This window comes from Callithrix jacchus, chromosome 13 (genome assembly GCF_049354715.1).
Source record: "Callithrix jacchus isolate 240 chromosome 13, calJac240_pri, whole genome shotgun sequence".
NCBI classification, from domain to species: domain Eukaryota; kingdom Metazoa; phylum Chordata; class Mammalia; order Primates; family Cebidae; genus Callithrix; species Callithrix jacchus.
This window is the reverse complement of record NC_133514.1, coordinates 70,424,166-70,443,304: the sequence shown is the minus strand read 5'-3', so window position 1 is coordinate 70,443,304 and position 19,139 is coordinate 70,424,166. Positions and strand designations below refer to the sequence as shown.

General features: G+C 37.2%; 1 protein-coding gene across 6 annotated transcripts in view; it reads left to right on the top strand.

Moving 5' to 3' along the window:
• The window catches only part of CHST9 (carbohydrate sulfotransferase 9), a 292,807-nt gene that overhangs the window by 27,038 nt on the left and 246,630 nt on the right, over positions 1-19,139 (top strand). For 4 of the 6 annotated variants that reach the window (XM_078347929.1, XM_008979643.5, XM_054244081.2 and 1 more), the window contains exon 2: positions 8,873-9,088. In XM_078347929.1, coding sequence (XP_078204055.1) covers positions 8,968-9,088 — 121 coding nt within the window. In that variant the 5' untranslated portion in view covers positions 8,873-8,967. Of the gene's footprint in view, positions 1-8,872; positions 9,089-19,139 lie in introns of those variants that run through there. The other 2 variants (XM_035270790.3, XM_054244082.2) reach the window with 1 other exon arrangement.

The following is a 19,139-nucleotide window of genomic DNA, read 5'->3' as shown; positions in this document are numbered from 1 at the left end:
TGGCTTAAAACAATGCAGATGTATTATCTTACAGTTCTGTAGGTCAGAAGTCCAACAGGGGCTAAAATTAAGGTGTCATCAGGACTGCGGTCCCTTCTGTAGCTTTGGGTAAAATCTGTTTCCTCGTCTTTTTTAACTACTAGAGGCCACCTGCATTCTTTGGCTCATGTTTCCCTTTCTCTATCCCCAAATGAACAAAGATGAGTCCGTCCTTCTTAATATTGTATCACTCTGACTTCCTCCTCTGCCTCACTCTTCCATTTTTCAAGACTGATTACATGGTGTACACCCAGATGATCCAGAATGATCTCCCTCTGTTAAGGCTGGCCTATTAGCAAACTTCATTCCCTGTGCAAACTTAATTCTTCATTGCCATGTAATGTCTCATATTCACAGGTTCTAGTTATTCGGAATGGACCTTTTCAGGGGTCTCATTATTCTGCTTGCCACATGTACCATTGTCAAATTCCTGATCTCGGTAATTGTACTATGCTTATGTGAGGTGTTATCCTTTGAGGAAACTGGATAAAAGATGTGCAGGCAATCTAGGCTATTTTTACAACTTCTATGTGAGTCTAAAATTATCTAAAATAAAAGTTTAAACAATCTCACTTTTTTGGAGAATTGAGTGAAAACAGAAATAATTACAAAATTTCAGGAATTATACAATATTAAAATAGGGTTATTTAACTTCTAAACTAGTAAATGAAATAACAAATGATAACGGTCACATTCTTTGTTTAATTAAAAACAGTTTAGTAAATATTTACTATATATGGTTGTTACATATTGTACAATGACATAAATGAGGACTATCTCAGTTTCTGTCCCTTTAAATAAACCAATTCCCGTAATTGACTAAATATCATTAAACTACATACTACAGTTTAATTTCACTATGGTTGATAGAAACAATACATTTTCAAAACGTTTATGTGCCTACCAAGCCTATCAAATGAAAATCTAAACCCCTTAAGCCAATCTATACTAAGGTGTTTATAATAAATTTCATACAGTTTTTATAATTTTCTAAAAGACCATCACATTCTATTTTACTTACTATTTTGTAAAGCTGTTTGATACAAAGGGCAGATTTTATTGACCTGTTTTTACAAAGAAAATTAGGACTGAAAAGTTACATGAAGGTTTCTGGTCAAGAAAGAGAAGTGAATTTATATTTGGGTATTCTAGTCTGCTCCCCAAACAAACCAAAGGCAGATAAAATTTAAAAATGAAAAAACAAGAGGAGCCAATGAGACTCAAAATCAAGAACAGAAGTAAATAAACAAAAATGGCGAAATGAGCTGAAATTGTAAGCCTGTTAGGCTTTAAATTTGGAAGCTGCTGGAACAGCTAGAAGATTGAAAGCAAGGACGGCCACTCAGGTGGCAATCTATGCCCCAGTGAGAAAGAAGGTGGAAGTAAAAGAATGATAGCGATCTCCACCTGGAGCTGTAGTGTTTAGAATGTGCTAGGCTTAGAGAAGCAGACAGACTGAGACACAGACAGAAGTACTGGAAAATCAGCTAATCTCCAACCTAGCTCTCTTGTCTACTGTAGTACCAATATCACTCTAGGTCAGGGGATACCAAGCCAACAGTGGGAAAACTTAGCTCTGAATGAGAGCCCAAAGAGAATTTTGGAGGTAACTGCAAAATTGTTTGATAAGGAAGGAAGTGCACAAAGAGAAAAAGAAAATAAAGAAAAAAAATCAAAAGCCTTTTACTAAAATGAATGTAAACTTCAGAATTAAAAAAAAACATAAATAAATATAATACTATGGAAGAGAGACCACGAAACAACAAGCAAAATTTAACTTTTATATTTCAGTCTGACAAAAACTTAGAAATATATTTTAAATATGCAAACAGATAAAGGATAATTTTCAATTAGAAGGTATATAACTTGAAAAGCAAAGAAAAATGAAACTTGAACAAGTGAATATGAAATAAGTGGGGAATAAATACAGTGTTAGGAAAAACACAGCAGGCAAAATAAACACTCATATATAGGTAAAGACAGAAATTGCTAAGTTGCAAAATGGCTCAGGAGAATTTACCCATATTACTGCTTAAGAAAAAGGGAACATTTAAAAATAAATGGCAGAGTATTTGAAAACTTTGTAAGGTGTATTGAAAGGTCTCAAAATTTAGTAAGGGTTTCAGAAAAAAAACGACGTTAAAAAAAAAGCTGAAAATAGTTTGTCAAGACAACTTCAGCAGTCCCATTACTGGATATACCCAATAATATAAATCATTCTATCTATATCCAATAATATAAATCATGCACGTTTGTTCATTGCAGCACTATTCACAATAGCAAAGACATGGAATTGACCTAAATGCCCATCAGTGGTGGACTGGATAAAGAAAATGTGGTACATCTATACCACAGAATACTATGCAGCCATAAAAAAGAATGAGATCATGTCCTTTGTGGGAACATGGATGGAGCTAGAGGCGATTATACTTAGCAAACTAACCCAGGAACAGAAAACCAAATACCACATGTTCTAAGTGGGTGCTCAGTGATGAGAATACGTGGACACATAGAGGGGAACAGCAGACACTGGGGCCTATCAGAGGGTGGAGGTTGGGAGGACGGAGAAGGTCAGGAAAAATAACTAATGAGTACTAGGCATAATACCTGAGTGACTGCTATTAAGCATAGTACTCATTAGTTATTTTTTTATGACAACAAACCTCTGTTACGTGAGTTTACTTATGTAACAAACCTGTATTATACTACTGAACTTAAAAGTTAAAAAAAAGATATAGTATTGAATCACTAGAACAGAACAGTGTCCATGTAAATACAAAAATATATAGGAATTTGATAACTAACAAAACCACCATTAAAAAATAGTAGTAAAGGATAAACTACTCAATAAACAGAGTTGGACTTTAGTTATCCATATGGAATGGTTATGTTACGAGACCGACGCCTTACCACTTGGCCACCGTGCCTTGGAATGATTATGTTACAAAGCACACACAAAAAAATAGATTCCAGGTGGATTCAGGCTCTCAGTATAATAAAACAGAACTTAAAAACTTTTCAAAGCAAATATAGACAAATTTTGTGATTTGAAGATAAGGGATGTTATGTCTGAAAATTCGTCAAACACAAACTAAGCATGATACTGCCCATTTCCTACCCTTCCCTGTGCCTTGAGAGGCTTGCTGAAGGGACTGCAACAAAGGACTGCCTGGTCCTCTGGCTCTTAGTTGGGTTTGACAAATGGGAGTGACTGACAGAAGTTCTAAGGGCAGAAAGAAATTGAGGATGGGATAGTGATACTTCTTGTTCCCTTAATACCTGGCTGTAGCATGTTGTCTGTGTCTTTCTACAATGGGCAACAGCTCCCATCAACCACCCTTCTTTCAGCCGCTCTCTCTGGGTTCAAGGAATAGCTCTCTACCTCTGTTTCTTCCCCATTAGGAGTGGTTGCTGTTAACTTGCTCTAGGTACTTGTTCTATCCCTTCTTTAAACCCTAGCCACATCTTTATAAGTGTCAATTTATTGAGCTCTCCTTAATTATCTCATGTTTTCTTTCAAGGCTCTAGCTGGTAAATCAAAAAAGAAAACTATTGACAAAATGAATTTAAAACTTCTGTATAACCGAACAACCACACCAGCAAAGGAAAAATGGAGGAAGGGAGGAGATAAAAATCACAGACAAGAAGATTTTTGTAATGTTGATGTAGTCAAAGAATTACTATTTCCAATGCATAGAAAACTACAAATTAATAAGAAAAGTGGGTATGATATAAAAACAGGAAATTCATATATGTGGGGGAAAAAAAGAAATAAAAATGAAATGCAGAATTATAAATTTCAATCCTTACACAACTTCTGGTCCTCATTACATCCTCTCCCACCTCCTGGGCAGCGGTACCTTGAGAAATAAACAGGAGACGAGGCACCAAGGCAGTCAGGTCAGTACCTGTCTTGCAGCTTGTCTGGGAATGATAGCAGTGGGGTAATCACCCCACTGCTGGAGGGTTTTACAGAGGAAGGAGTCACTGGGGAAAGAGGTTGAGGATAAGATCGAACTGGAGGTGTTGATGGAGTTGTGTTTCACCAGAACCTGGAAAAGATGGAGGCAAAAGTGAGGACTCTTGCTTTTCAGAGACAGAGGCAAAGATGTGTGGATGTGGACTGATGAAGGTAAACTTGTAAGGGGTGGTAGTAAACTTGAGGGAGTTAAGTTCATCCCTGATGGTCTCTGTTTACCCAGAGAGTGGGAAGGAGATAGAGGATGGTGCAGCTGCTGTGGGAGGTGGAAGAAGGGGGCTACCAACACTCATCTGGGAACAGCAAGCCCCCGACTCCTGGTTTCTTCATGCTAAACTGCCTGCATCATTTGGTCCACACTGACCTTCCCCAAAACCCCACCACTCCTTCCCTCAAATCATAAATGTCTGCTAAACTGGGAAACTCATAATTTTCTATATGTAAATTGCCTTCAGCAAGTAATTTATTGCTATACTTTAATCCCCATGTACTTCTGTTTGTAGCCACAATTACTTAAAAGAATAATTTTTAAACTTTTGGAAAAGAGATTACAGAATGAAATAGTTATATTTCTTTTCATAATTGTTAGAGATAAAAAGATATGTAAATAAAAATATTTTTAACAAAGAAACATAGATCCTATCTTTTAGTATTTCTCCCTATTTCTTCATTTGGAGGTTAGAACTAAGGATTTACAAATACAACTATAAAATATCAATTACCTGTATTTTGTTATTGGAGCTCCAAATTCAGTTCAATGCAACAAGTTGTTAAGTACCTATTAAGCTCAAGATACTGTGTTTATGAGAAGGGAGAGGAAGGAGTTATACAAAATACAGGAAGCCTTTGGCTGTAGAAATGTATAATGCTCATACATAAAGCAGCATTATTCCAAGTAATTTCAGTCTCCAGTAGTCTGCACTTTTTCCGCAGGCTTGGAGATAGATATATGATCTCCAAATAGGTGTGTTTTCCCATCACAGCTGACCTTCAGATTTGCTTAAAGCAATCCTGCTGCTCCTACCACCTCACCTTTGTTTAATGAGAGCCATTTCCTAATGCCAACGTTGGGTTAATGGACTGAGATGGGAGAAAATCAAACATATCTCTCCATTTTACACCAGATTGCCTTTCTGCCTTGTGGCTTTATTCATTCAATCCTACTCACATCTGCCATAATAACAATTATGGGTTTTCTACTGCTTTCTCACCCAGGAGGATATGTCACAGGCTAGTAACATCTCCTGAAGAAAGGAAGGGCAAATGCTTAATCTTTTTCCAGCATTGTAGGTAATAATTTTCCTCTGCAAACCCCCAAGGAGTACTCCTTTTGGCTCTTACACCCACCATTCCCATGGGTTTGTGGCTCTGCTTTGATTTATAAGTTTTCTTCTAGCCTTTTCTCTTGTGAGATAAGTTTTAATTATGTAGACAGATTGTAAAAGTCTCTTTCTTCTTGTAAACAACTATTTTTTTGTTAGTACTAGATTTTGTTTAACTGGTTTCCTCCTATCTGAATCTTCTTATGTACCCGGGAATTATGTCTGTTCCTTGTTTAATGGCAGCCTCAAGAGAAGAAAAGCTGGCTTCATTTCATCGCTTCCCTCGAGGGGTTCAATCTGGAACACCTCAAACTGCAAATCTCCCTTAGGAACTTTCTTTGTTACATATATTTTGAAGCCCATAATATTTTAGTTTAGATTCAATATAAGAGCAAAGTATCACCCATCAAATAAGCAGTATGATAATACTCTCGGCTCTTCTACTTATTTAAAAACTTTCTTTACTACCGGAATCAAGGAAATGCCTAAAATCCTCAAAAGCACTAGCAAACAGTTTTTCCTTCCTCACAGAACTCAGAGAAGTGAATTTGAGAAAGCGTCTTAAGTAGCACTGACAAGCAGATCTTACTCTGGACCCTTCCAGGTCAGAGTTAAAATATAAAGAAAAATAAGTCCGGGCATGGTGACTCACACCTGTAATCCCAGCACTTTGGAAGGCCAAGGTCGGTGGATCACCTGAGGTCAGGAGTTCCAGACCAGCCTGACCAACAATGGAGAAATCCCATCTCTGCTAAAAATACAAAATTAGCCAGGCATGGTGGCAAATGCCTGTTACCTCAGCTACTTGGGAGGTGAGGCAGGATAATCACTTGAACTCAGGAGTTAGAGGTTGCAGTGAGGCGAGATTGTGCCATTGCACTCCAGCCTGGGCAACAAGAATGAAGCTCTATCTCAAAATAAATAAATAAATAAATAAATAAATAAATAAATAAATAAATAAATGTGTGTGTGTGTGTGTATATATATATATATATATATAAATATTTAGGCCAGGCTCAGTGGCTCACACCTGTAATCCCAGCACTTTGGGAGCCTGAGGCAGACAGGTCACCTGAGGTCAGGAGTTCAAGACCAGCCTGGACAATATGGTAAAACACTGTCTCTACTAAAAATACAGAAATTAGCTGGGTGTGGCTCGCAGCTGTAGTTCCAGCTACTCAGGAGTCTGAGGCAGGAGAATCGCTTGAACCCGAGAGGTGGAGGTTGCAGTGGGCTAAGACCACACCACTGTATTCTAGCCTGGGTGACAGAGCGAGACTCCATCTTAAAAAAGAAAAAAAGGAAAAGAAGTATTCATGACATGAATTTTTTCTCATTCTGCATAAAAACTTTTAACTATTTGATGACTTTTTTTCTAATCAAGAAATCATTCTAATTACTTAATACATTCACTTCTAATTCTGACCTCTTACATTACCTTTGAAGACCATTTGTATGAGAATTGGTATTTTGTTTTGTATTTTTTTGAGACAGAATCTTGCTCTGACGCCCAGGATGGAGTACAGTGGCACAATCACCACTCACTGCAGCCACAACCTTTCAGGCTCAAGGGAAATGCCAGCCCTAAGGACTATAGGAACTCAAGGTTGACAGGAGGGCTTCCATTGAGTCATCTCATGCTCTTATTTCTCAGGTCAATTTGTGAGCTCCTTTAAGAGATGAGCAATTCTAGAATCATAGAGTTAAATGTGGTACCATGGATATTAGCTACAGTTTTTTTTTAATTTTCATTTATTTATTTATTTATTTGACACACAGTCTTGCTCTGTTGCCTAGGCTGAAGTACAGTGGCCTGATCACAGCTCACTACATACAGCCTCCACCATCCTGGGCTCAAGTGATTCTCCCACCTCAGGCTCTCCATTAGCTAGAACTATAGGCACATGGCACCACGCTGGGCTAATTTTAAAATATATTTTATGTTTTTTAGAGACAGGGCTCACTATGCTGCCCAGGCTGGTCTTGAATTCTTGGGGTCAAGCAATCCTCCTGCCTCAGCCTAGGATTACAGGCATGAGCCACCTTGCCCAGCCCTGAAAATTGGTTTTTCCAAGAATAGCTAAATATTATCCTGTAACCAGACTAGCTATTTCCCATAGCAGTTTTTAACTTTTAACTGGCACCCCATCAAACACCTCTTAAACAGACAAAATCAATATTTTCCCTCAAAGACTCTCCTCAAAGATTTTGAGGCAATGGAATAGAAGAGATAACTTCTAGATGCTGCAATGTGCATGATTTCTTCTTATTGAAGAAATATTTATTCAGCTCACCCAGAGGAGTTGTGTTCTGTGGCTGAGGAACAGAGCCAGGGTTTCTGGCCAGCATTAGATACAAAGCCACGACCTTGGTCCCATTAGTCAGGCTGCTAACCAGGTGTGTTCACCATGCAGGTTACTGCATACTTTTGTGCAGTTCCTTGGGAATAGGGATTCTTCTGTTTGTTTTTTAATTTTATTTTAATTTAAGTGCCAGGATACACATGCAGAACATGCAAGTTTGTTACGTAGGTGTACCTGTGCCATGGTGGTTTGCTGCACCCATAAACCCATCATTTAGGATTTAGGCCCTGAATGCACTAGGTATTTGTCCTGATACTCTCCCTCTCCTTGCTCCCCACCCCCCAACAGGCCCTGGTGTGTGATATTCCCCTCCTTGCGTCCATGTGTCCTCATTGGGGAACAGGGATTTTTAATGTGGGTTTCAGTGAAGGTACATGAACACTTTGGCATTTTATGCAAGATTTTGTGTGTGATTATACTTTTCTAAGGAAAGGGCTCACATTTTCATCAGATTCTCAAAAATGGATATGATTTAAAAAAAATAAAAGGTTAATGCTATATTAAATGAGATTGTTCTATAGGAAAGTCATTTCAGTATGTTTTTTTAAAGTAGCCCTTTATTACTGAGGTAGATTTCTGTAATCTGAGGTAGATTGCAATAATTTCATGTTATTGTGGGAGAGTTCCTTGAACCCTGGCCTTTTAATATTTATCTTTTTATGCCTCTGAAGGATTTCAAATGTGTCCTTTCAATTGAAGAAATCTGTTACTTTATATGAGAGAAAAATGATAGATTATACCTTCCATTTTTGAACTACATATATTCTTAAGAAATGAAGTGATTTTTCCTTATAATTCTACAAACATGTTTCTCAAAACCCATCCTTTAACAACCCATTCTGTTATTCTTCCTACTTGAAATTATTCTAAGTTATCCCAAACCTTACTTTACACTTTACAGTATAGGAGGGCTAAAGTCTGACCAGACTTTGCCTAATTAAATGTTAGAATCTTACTCATTAACTGTAGGATAATACAGTCCTTAGATAAGATAAAGTATACAACAGAAAATTGCCATTCTAGAAACATCTACTACAGCCTTTTCTTTCTTCAGAGCATTACTGTGCACATTAACTCTTCAGTGTTGTTGAGATACTGCATATTTATACCATATTTGAGAATTGATGTTAGGAGACATGTACAATATAGATTTCTTTCTAAAATTCTAGGTTACCTTATGGAATGGGCCCTTAAAGAACAAGAAAAGACTGAAGCCTGATGGGAAAACAAATCATGTGGTCTTCAGATTCTGAAATGAGGAGAAATGCAGCCATCTGAAATGGTCATGAACCCCAAACAAGTCTTCCTCTCTGTGCTGATATTTGGAGTAGCTGGGCTACTCCTCTTCATGTATTTGCAAGTCTGGATTGAAGAACAACATACAGGTAACACATGTGCTTTTTCTTCTATTTTAATTATAACAATAATGACTATTAAATTAGTTGTGAAGCTTATTAATATAATATGAATCACAATATTTTCAACAACAAAAAATGAGTCATAAGGTAAAATTTCCAGCTTCTAAAAGGAAGGAAGATTATACAATTCTGGTAGGCATTTGTTTGGTGGCTTACCAATGGGAATTTTTGTTATCTCAGTGGGGAATAGCAGTGCTCCCATAGTCCAGCAAGAACTTCTTGTAGAGACGTATAGCATTTATCCTACTTCTTGTTTGTCCATGGAGTATCAGGCATAAACCTAAAAGGAGCTGAATGTACAGCAACCTCTCTTTTAATTCCTTCTTAATTTGTGTTGATACTTAAAATTGGTATAAAAATCATTTAACACCTTTATTATAAAGGCGGGGTTGGCAAATCTTTTCTATAAAGGACTAGATCACAAATATTTTAATGTTTGCAGGCCATACCATCTCTACCACTATCAACTCTGCCAATATATCAGGAAGCAGCCATAGATTACATGTAAACAAATGGATCAGGCTGTGTTCCAATAAAACTTTATATACAAAAACAGCTGTTAGGCCAGATTTGGTCCACAGGCAATAGTTTACTGATCCCTGCTATGCTCATGTTGTATTTTTGTCATTCAGTTTGCAATTGCTGCACATTGAAGGCACTCAATTACTATTAAAAATGATTATATTTATAATGATAAAGTAAATGACTTAGAATATCACAGAAATTTATACATGCAGTTCTTGTGAAATTCCAATGGTTTCCACTGGTAAAAATAGACTATCACTTATGACTGTTAAGGATAATAATGTAAAAACAGGAGAATGATTTCTTGATTGTCCCTAATTGTGGACCATTTTCTTCTTTTTTATTGTGCTTTAAGCTCTAGGGTACATGTGCACATTCTGAAGGGTTGTTGCATAGGTACACACATAACCATAGCATTTCTTCCAGTGTTTTCCCTCCCCAGCCTCCCTGCCCCCCGCTGTCCCTCCCCTAGCCCCCCATCCCACAACCTATCCCAGTGTGTGATGTTCCCCTCCCTGTGCCACATGTTCTCATTGTTCAACACCCACCTATGAGTGAGAACATGCAATGTTTGGTTTTCTGTTCTTGTGTCAGTTTGCTGAGAATGATGGTTTACAGATTCATCCATGTCCCTACAAAGGACATGAACTCATTGTTTTTTATGGCTGTATAGTATGCCATGGTGTACATGTGCCACATTTTCTTTCTTCAGTCTATTATTGATGGGCATTTGGGTTGCTTCCAGGTCTTTGCTATGGTAAACAGCACTGCAATGAAGATACATGTGCATGTGTCTTTATAATAGAACAATTTATAATCCTTTGGGTATATACCCAGTAATGGAATTGCTGGATCAAATGGAATTTCTACTTCTAAATCCTGGAGGAATTGCCACACTGTCTTCCACAATAGTTGAACTAATTTACACTCCCACCAACAGTGTAAAAGTGTTCCTTTTTTTCCACATCCTCTTCAGCATCTGTTGTCTCCAGATTTTTTAATGAACACCATTCTAACTGCTGTGAGATGGTATCTCAATATGGTTTTGATTTGGATTTCTCTAATGACCAGTGATGATAAGCATTTTTTCATATGTTTGTTGGCCTCATATATGTCTTACTTTGAAAAGTGTCTGTTCATATCCTTCACCCACTTTTTGATGGGGTTATGTGTTTTTTTTCTTGTAAATCTGCTTAGTTCTTTGTAGATTCTGAATATTAACCCTTTGTCAGATGGGTAGGTTGAAAACATTTTTATCCAGTGCACTCTAATGATTGTCTCTTTTGCTGTGCAGAAACTCTTTAAGTTTAATTAGATCCCATTTGTCTATTTTGGCTTTTGTTGCCATTGCTTTTGGTGTTTTAGTCATGAAGTCCTTACCTATGCCTATGTCCTGAATGGTATTGCCTAGGTTTTTTTCTAGGGTTTTTATGGTGTTAGGTCTTATGTTTAAGTCTTTAATCCATCTGGAGTTAATCTTAGTGTAAGGTGTCAAGAAGGGGTCCAGTTTCAGCTTTCTGCACATGGCTAGCCAGTTTTCCCCACACCGTTTATTGAACATGGAATCCTTTCCCCATTGCCTTTTTTTGCTAGTTTTGTCAAAGATCAGATGGTTGTAGATGTATGGCATTGTTTCCAAGACCTTTGTTCTGTTCCATTGGTCTATATCTCTGTTTTGTTACCAGTACCATGCTGTTTTGATTACTGTAGCCTTGTAGTATAATTTCAAGTCTGGTAACGTGATGCCTCCAGCTTTGTTCTTTTTACTTAGGATTGTCTTGGCTATGCAGGCTCTCTTTTGGTTCCATATGAAGTTTAAAGTGTTTTTTTTTTTTCCAGTTATGTGAAGGTCGATGGTAGCTTGATGGGGATAGTGTTGAATCTATAAATTACTTTGGGCAGTATGACCATTTTCACAATATTGATTCTGCCTATCAATGAGCATGGGATGTTTTTCCGTCTGTTTGTGTCCTCTCTTATTTTGTTGAGCAGTGGTTTGTAGTTCTCCTTGAAGAGGTCCTTTACATCCTTTGCTAGTTGTATTCCTAGGTATTTTATTCTCTTTGTAGCAATTGTGAATGAGAGTTCATTCATGATTTGGCTCTCTTTTAGTCTGTTATTGGTGTATAGGAATGCTTGTGATTTCTGCACATTGATTTTGTATACTGAGACTTTGCTGAAGTTGCTTATCAGCTTGAGGAGGTTTTGGGCTGAGACGATGGGGTCTTCTAAATATATGATCATGCCATCTGCAAATAGAGACAATTTGACTTCCTGTTTTCCTAATTGAATAGGTTTTATTTCTTTTTCTTGCCTAATTGCTCTGGCTAGAACATCCAATACTATACTGAATAGGAGTGGTGAGAGAGGGCATCCTTGTCTAGTGCCAATTGTCAAAGGGAATGCTTCCAGTTTTTGCCTGTTCAATATGATATTGGCTGTGGGTTTGTTGTAAATAGCTTTTATTATTTTGAGACACATTTCACTGATAACTAGTTTATTGAGGGTTTTTAACATAAAGGGCTGTTGAATTTTGTCAAAGGCCTTCTCTGCATCTATAGAGATAATCATGTGTTTTTTGTATTTGGTTCTGTTTATGTGATGGATTACATTTATAGATTTGGGTATGTTGAGCCAGCCTTGCATCCCCAGGAGAAGCCTACTTGATTGTGATGGATAAGCATTTTGATGTGCTGTTGCATTCAGTTTGCCAGTATTTTATTGAAGATTTTTGCATCGATGTTCATCACAGATATTGGACTGAAGTTTTCTTTTTTAGTTATGTCTCTGTCAGGTTTTCGTATCAGGATGATGTTGGTCTCATAAAATGAGTTAGGGAGGATTCCTTCTTTGTGTATTGTTTAGAATAATTTCAGAAGGAATAGTACCAGCTCCTTTTTGTACATCTGGTAGAATTCGGCTGTGAATCCGTCTGGACCTGGATTTTTTGGTTGGTAGGCTATTAATTGTTGCCTCAACTTCAGACCTTGTTATTGATCTATTCAGATTTCAACTTATTTCTGGTTTAGTCATGGGAGGGTGCAAATGTCCAGGAATTTATCCATTTCTTCCGGATTTACTGGTTTATGTGCATAGGGCTGTTTTTAGTATTATCGGATGATGGTTTGTATTTCTGTGGAATCAGTGGTGATCTCCTCTTTATTGTTTTTTATTGCATCTATTCAATTATTATCTTTTTTTCCTTTTTATTAGTCTGGCTAGTGGTCTATTTTGTTGATCTTTTCAAAACACCAGCTCCTGGATTTATTGATTTTTTGAAGGGTTTTTTTTGTGTGTCTTTATCTCCTTCAGTTCTGTTCTGATCTTAGTTATTTCCTGTCTTATGCTAGCTTTTGAGTTTTTTTTATCTTGCTCCTCTAGCTTTTTTCAATTTTAATGATAGGGTATAGATTTTAGATCTTTGCTCACTTCTCATGTGGGTATTTATTGCTATAAATTTCCTTCTAGACACTGCTTTAAATATGTTCCAGAGATTCTGGTGTGTTGTGTCTTCATTCTCATTGGTTTCAAGGAACATTTTTATTTCTGCCTTCATTTCATGGTTTATCCATTTACCATTCAGGAGCAAGTTGTTCAGTTTCCATGTAGTTGTGTGGTTTTGAGTGAATTTCTTAATCCTGAGTTCTAATTTGATTGCATTGTGATCTGAGAGACTGTTTGTTATGATTTCTGTTCTTTTGCATGTGCTGAGGAGTGATTTACTTCCAATTATGTGGTCAATTTTAGAGTAAGTGCAATATGGTACTGAGAAGAATGTATATTCTGTGGATTTGGGGTGGAGAGTTCTGTAGATGTCTATTAGGTCCTCTTGGTCCAGATCTGTGTTCAAGTCCTGGATATCCTTGTTGATTTTCTGTCTCATTGATTGGTCTAATATTGACAGTGGAGTGTTAAAGTCTCCCACTATTGTGCAGGAGTCTAAGTCTCTTTGTAGGTCATTAAGAACTTGCTTTATTTACCTGGGTGCTCCTGTATTGGTTGCATATGTATTTAGAATAGTTAGCTCTTCTTGATGCATTGATCCTTTTACCATTATGTAATGACTTTCTTTGTCTCTTTCGATCTTTGTTGGTTTAAAGTCCATTTTATCAGGAACTAGGATTGCAACCCCTACCTTTTTCTGCTCTCCAGTTGCTTGGTAAATCTTCTTTCATCCCTTTATTTTGAATCTGTGTGGGTTTTTGCATGTGAGATGGGTTGCCTGAATACAGCACACTGATGGGTCATGACTTTTTATCCAGTTTGCCAGCCCATGTCTTTTGATTGGGGCATTTCAGCCATTTACATTTAATGTTAATATTGGTATGTTTGAATTTGATCCTGCCTTTTGCTACTGGTTGGTTGTTGTGCCCATTAGTTGACCCCATTTCTTCATTGCATTGTTGGTCTTTACCATTTGGTATGTTTTTGCAGTGGCTGATAACTGGTTTTTCCTTTCCGTGTTTACTGCTTCCTTCAGGAGCTCTTGTAGGGCAGGTCTGGTGGCAAAAAAATCTCTCAGCAATTGCTTGTCTGTAAACAATTTTATTTCTCCTTAATTTATGAAGCTTAGTTTGGCTGGATATGAAATTCTAAGTTGAAAGTTCTTTCCTTTAAGTATGTGGAATATTGGCCCCCATTCTCTTCTGGCTTGTAGGGTTTCTGGGGAGAGATCTGCTGTGAGTCTGACAGACTTCCCTTTATGTGTGACCCGACCTTTCTATCTGGCTGCCCTTAGCATTTTTTTCCTTCATTTCAACCCTGTTGAATCTGATGATTATGTGCCTTGGGATTGCTCTTCTCGAGGAGTATCTTTGTGGTGTTCTCTGTATTTCCTGGATTTGGATGTTGGCCTGCCTTGCTAGATTGGGGAAGTTCTCCTGGATAATAGCCTGATGAGTGTTTTCCAGTTTGGATTCATTCTCCCTGTCACATTCAGGTACACTGATCAAGCATAGATTAGGTCTTTTCACATAATCCTGTATTTCTTGGAGGTTTTGTTCATTTCTTTTCACTCTTTTCTCTCTAATCTTGCCTTCTTGTTTTATTTCATTGAGTTGATCTTCAATCTCTGATATCCTTTCTTCTGCTTGATCAATTCAGCTATTGAAACTTGTGTATGCCTTGTGAAGTTCTCGTGTATGTTTTCAACTCCATCAAGTCGTTTATCATCTTCTCTAAGCTGGTTATTCTAGTCAGCATTTTGTCTAACCCTTTTTCAAAGTTCTTAGTTTCTTTACACTGGGTTAGAAAAGGTTCCTTTAGCTCAGAGAAGTTTGTTATTACCCACCTTCTGAAGCCTGCTTCTGTCAATTTGTCAAACTCATTCTCCATCCTGTTTTGCTCCCTTGCTGGTGAGGAGTTGTGGTCCCTTGGTGGAAAGGCATTCTGGTCTTTGATAATTTCATCCTTTTTGTGCTGGTTTCTTCCCTTCTCCATGAATTTATCTACCTTTGATCTTTGAAGTTGGTGATTTCAGATGGGATCTCTGAGTGGACATCCTTTCTGTTGATATTGAAGCTATTTCTTCTGTATGAGGCATTTTTTTTTTTTTTTGGTTACGTAGTTGTCAGGAAGCTGCTTGATGAGGCAGTCTGTCATTTGTCTACCTGCAGAGGCACTGCTGGATTGTCTCTCACTCAGCTGGGCTGCTGGGTAGTCTTACTCTGGGTTTTGTTTACACAGGTGTGGTTAGACCCACATTCCCAATGGCAGGCGTCCTTCCTCCTCTGAGTGTGATCATCCCAGGTCGAGTTCAAACTGATGTACTGGCTGCAAAACTCTAGCCAGAGGGCTTCAGTTTGCTGGACTTTGTGGGGGTGGGACCTACCAAGCTGTATCACCTGTTTCCTTGTTTCAACTCTCTCTTTCTGGGGGACAGGTAGTTCTGTCCTGCAAGAGTTCTTGGTGTTAGTCAAAATTTCCACCTAGTTCTGTGCTGACAACTGGCGATGGCAGGCAGGCCAGAGCTGTTGCTCAGATTTGTTTTGATAACTCAAGCTTTTCAGCCCAGCGGCATTCTCCTGTGCTGCGGGTTGCAGAGGTCATGAGGGAAGCACAATATATGGACCAATGTGCCAAGGAGGTAAGGTCCCCAATTCTCCGGACCAGTTGCGCTTCCCGGGTGGGGTAGTGCCCCGCCCTGCTTCGGTTAGCCCTCTTTGGGCTACTCCTACCCTACTTTGGCTCACCCTTCTTGGGCTATTCCCACTGTCTGAGAAGTTCCATTGAATTGAACCTGATACCTCATTTGTAAATGTGGAGATCGCTCACCATCTGGGTCTCTTTCACTGGGAACTGCTCTCTGGAGTTGTCCCTATTCAGCCATCTTGGTGGAAGCCCCCTGTGGTCCATTTTCAAATTATTCTAGATATAAAACCCTTGAGAATCGTATCCAAAGGGCAATTTAATATTGAGTACAACTATGGTCATTTTAAAAATTATTTCAATTTTTAAATTCCTCTGCCTCCCAGGCTCAAGTGATTCTTCTGCCACAGTCTCCCAAGTAGCTGGGTCTACAGGCACATGCTACTGCACCCAGCTAATTTTTGTATTTTTTGTAGAGACAGGGTTTCACCATGTTGCCCAGGCTGGTCTTGAACTCCTGAGCTCAAGTGATCCATATGCCTTGGCCTCCCAAAGTGCTGGGATTACAGACATGAGCCACTGTGTCTGGCCAACACTTTGGATTTATTTAATTTATACAGTAACCTTTGAGAAAAGAGGTTGTATATAATGATTTTCTAGAGAATATATAACATATTGTCAAAACATATTCTTAATTCCCTTTACAATTTATATAAACTATTATATTATGTTAACTTTTCTATACTACTGAAATAATTTATTGTAATAACTTATCTTATTTAATGAAAGCACCTACAGTGACATATATAGGCTAATTTTTCCTGAAATATAACCCTTAGTATAGATCCTGTAGCATAGTAAGCCTTCGGTAGGTGTTTATTGAATGAATGAATAAAAGAATAAATGAATGAATGGATTGAAAATTCACTGAAGAATGTAGACTGAAATACAACAAAGGAGGAAGGAAAAAAACCTCATTATTTCAAGGTTTGCTAATATCATGGTCTCATAACAAATTTCACGAAAAGACTATCACAGCAAGATTTTAATACTTAAGGGAAAATATATTCATATATATAGACTACTATTTGGGAGAAATGTGTTTAGTCTGTTTGTAATAAATTATATATCTAAGGAAGCAGATTAATAATACTGTATATATAAAATGCAGTTTACCAAATGTGTCCATAAGCATGAATAGCTACCATTTATGGAGAGCTTAATAAGTGCCAAATGTTTACATAAATTTTCTCTAATCCTTCTATCTTACTGAGTATCCTAAATTTACAGCTGAGGAAAATGAGACTCCAGAGAGTTAAGGCGCATATCCAAGGCCTTATATGTGTAGGCCTTGGTACAGAGGGGAGAGCTTGGATTTGAACCCAGATTGTACTGCTATGAGTTCCATGCCTCTGCTAGATGTATCACCTCCATGAAGGGAAAAGGTGAATATTATTATTCTGTGTAGCACAGATAAAGCAAGGGAGACTCAGAAAGTTCAAATGACTTAACCTGTAGGTACAAAGCTACAAGTTATTAAATTTTAGTCCTAATTACACTTCAAAACCTCTAAGCTAATTACAGGTTTTCCTAATTATTGGGATCTCTAAAAGTCTCCTAACCAAAATGTTGGATTACTTAGGCATATAATTATAAATGTAGTAGTATCAGTACAGATGTTTTTAAATCACTGAAATTGGTAAATTAAGCAACACAGAGATGTGTAACCTCTTTTACAAGCTTAAATCTTAACATGAGTTCATAATTTTCCCAAGTGTTGGAAAATTATTTTTCTTGCTTAAGACTGACTGGTAAAACACTTACCACTTATTCTCTTAAAGCTTATTTGTAATTTTGATAGAAGTGCTTTCCCTGATTTTTGATATATTTTAAATGAATTATGTAATATTTCATAAACTACTCATGACAAAAAGCATAAATATAAAAGTCAAGAGTCCTGTAGATAACTATTTATCTGAAGAAAAATGGTAATATTCTTCAAGAAGACTTCCATCTGGAGTTCTGCCTTATACTAGGTTAGTGCTGTGGGTTGAAATTCTGCAATTTTCTAAGTAGGCAGATACCTATTATTTTATGTTTTTTTAAAATATATGTTTCAAATAACATCAGAAGCATTAGGCATTTTTAAAGGCAATCTCTTTTTAAATAAATAAATATATGAATATGTGCTTTGATGTTATGTTTAAAAAAATGGAAAATCTGTCTTTTGGATATTTTCGAACTGTCACTCAAAGAAACTTTGAAGATGAGCTGGTTTGGTTCCTAAGACTTTCTATAAGTAATGCCAGTTTTTAAAATCTAAATGGCTTTGATCTCACATATATTTCAGTTATATATGAGAACTCTTCAGTTTTCTTCATGTCTTTTATTTGAGGCCTTTCAAATCTAAGATATGGACTATTTTCTAATCCTCCCTGGTTTTCTTGGGTTTTTTTTTCTATTAAAATAAAATACTTTAAAATTCAAAATATCTTACATACGCTCTGATATACTAGTAAAGGATAATGAAAAGAGATTTTTTTGGAAGTAAAGAGTAGCTGTATGACAGAAATGAAAATATATCCAATTATGCAACAGAGTTTCATAATACCAGCTCCTTTTTCAATATCACTATCAATTAATTTATTTCCTAGTGCTAATTTTCACTATGTTGATATGTTATTACGAATTTTATTTTATGTGTTTTTCATAGTTGTTAGGAATACAAATTTTTCATTCAGAAGGATCTTGAAGATCTCAGATCTTCTATTTGTTAGCTTTGTAACCCTGGGCAAATATCTTTGACTCTCTAAGCCTCAGTTTCCTTATCTGTAAAATGAGAATGGTCATATTTTTCAGAGAGGTTTGCAGTGAAAATAAAAGGAGACAATACTTGCAAAGCACTCAGCATGGTGCCTGGCAAACAGTAATGCACAATGAACGTGAGATGTTATTATTATACTGGAAATGACGCAGAACATCTGCAAACTTGTTTTTTCTGAGTTGCCACAATTAAGACTCAGCCACAATTCAGGAAAACTTAATTGTGCCCAAGCTTGTGCCTTGACTGATTAAGGTTACAAAATAAAAAATGAAGGCTTAGATCCAACTTTGGTTAAATTAGTTGGGAGAAGCTAATTGGCACAGAGCCATTCTGGTTCCCAATGGAGAAGCTGGCAGGAGAAGGATAGGATTGAGTGCAGAGAGAGAGGTCATTGTCCAGGGGCATCTTGTGTCTATACAAGCTGCCTCCACAGGCAGAGGAATCACTCATCCAGCAGTATTTCTTGATGACTTAACAATTGGATGTGCCGAGCACCATGGTGAATACAGGAATATAACAGTGAGCCAGATGTAATCTTTTTTCTCAAGGAGACTACAGTCAAATGAATTGTAAGGGAGAAAA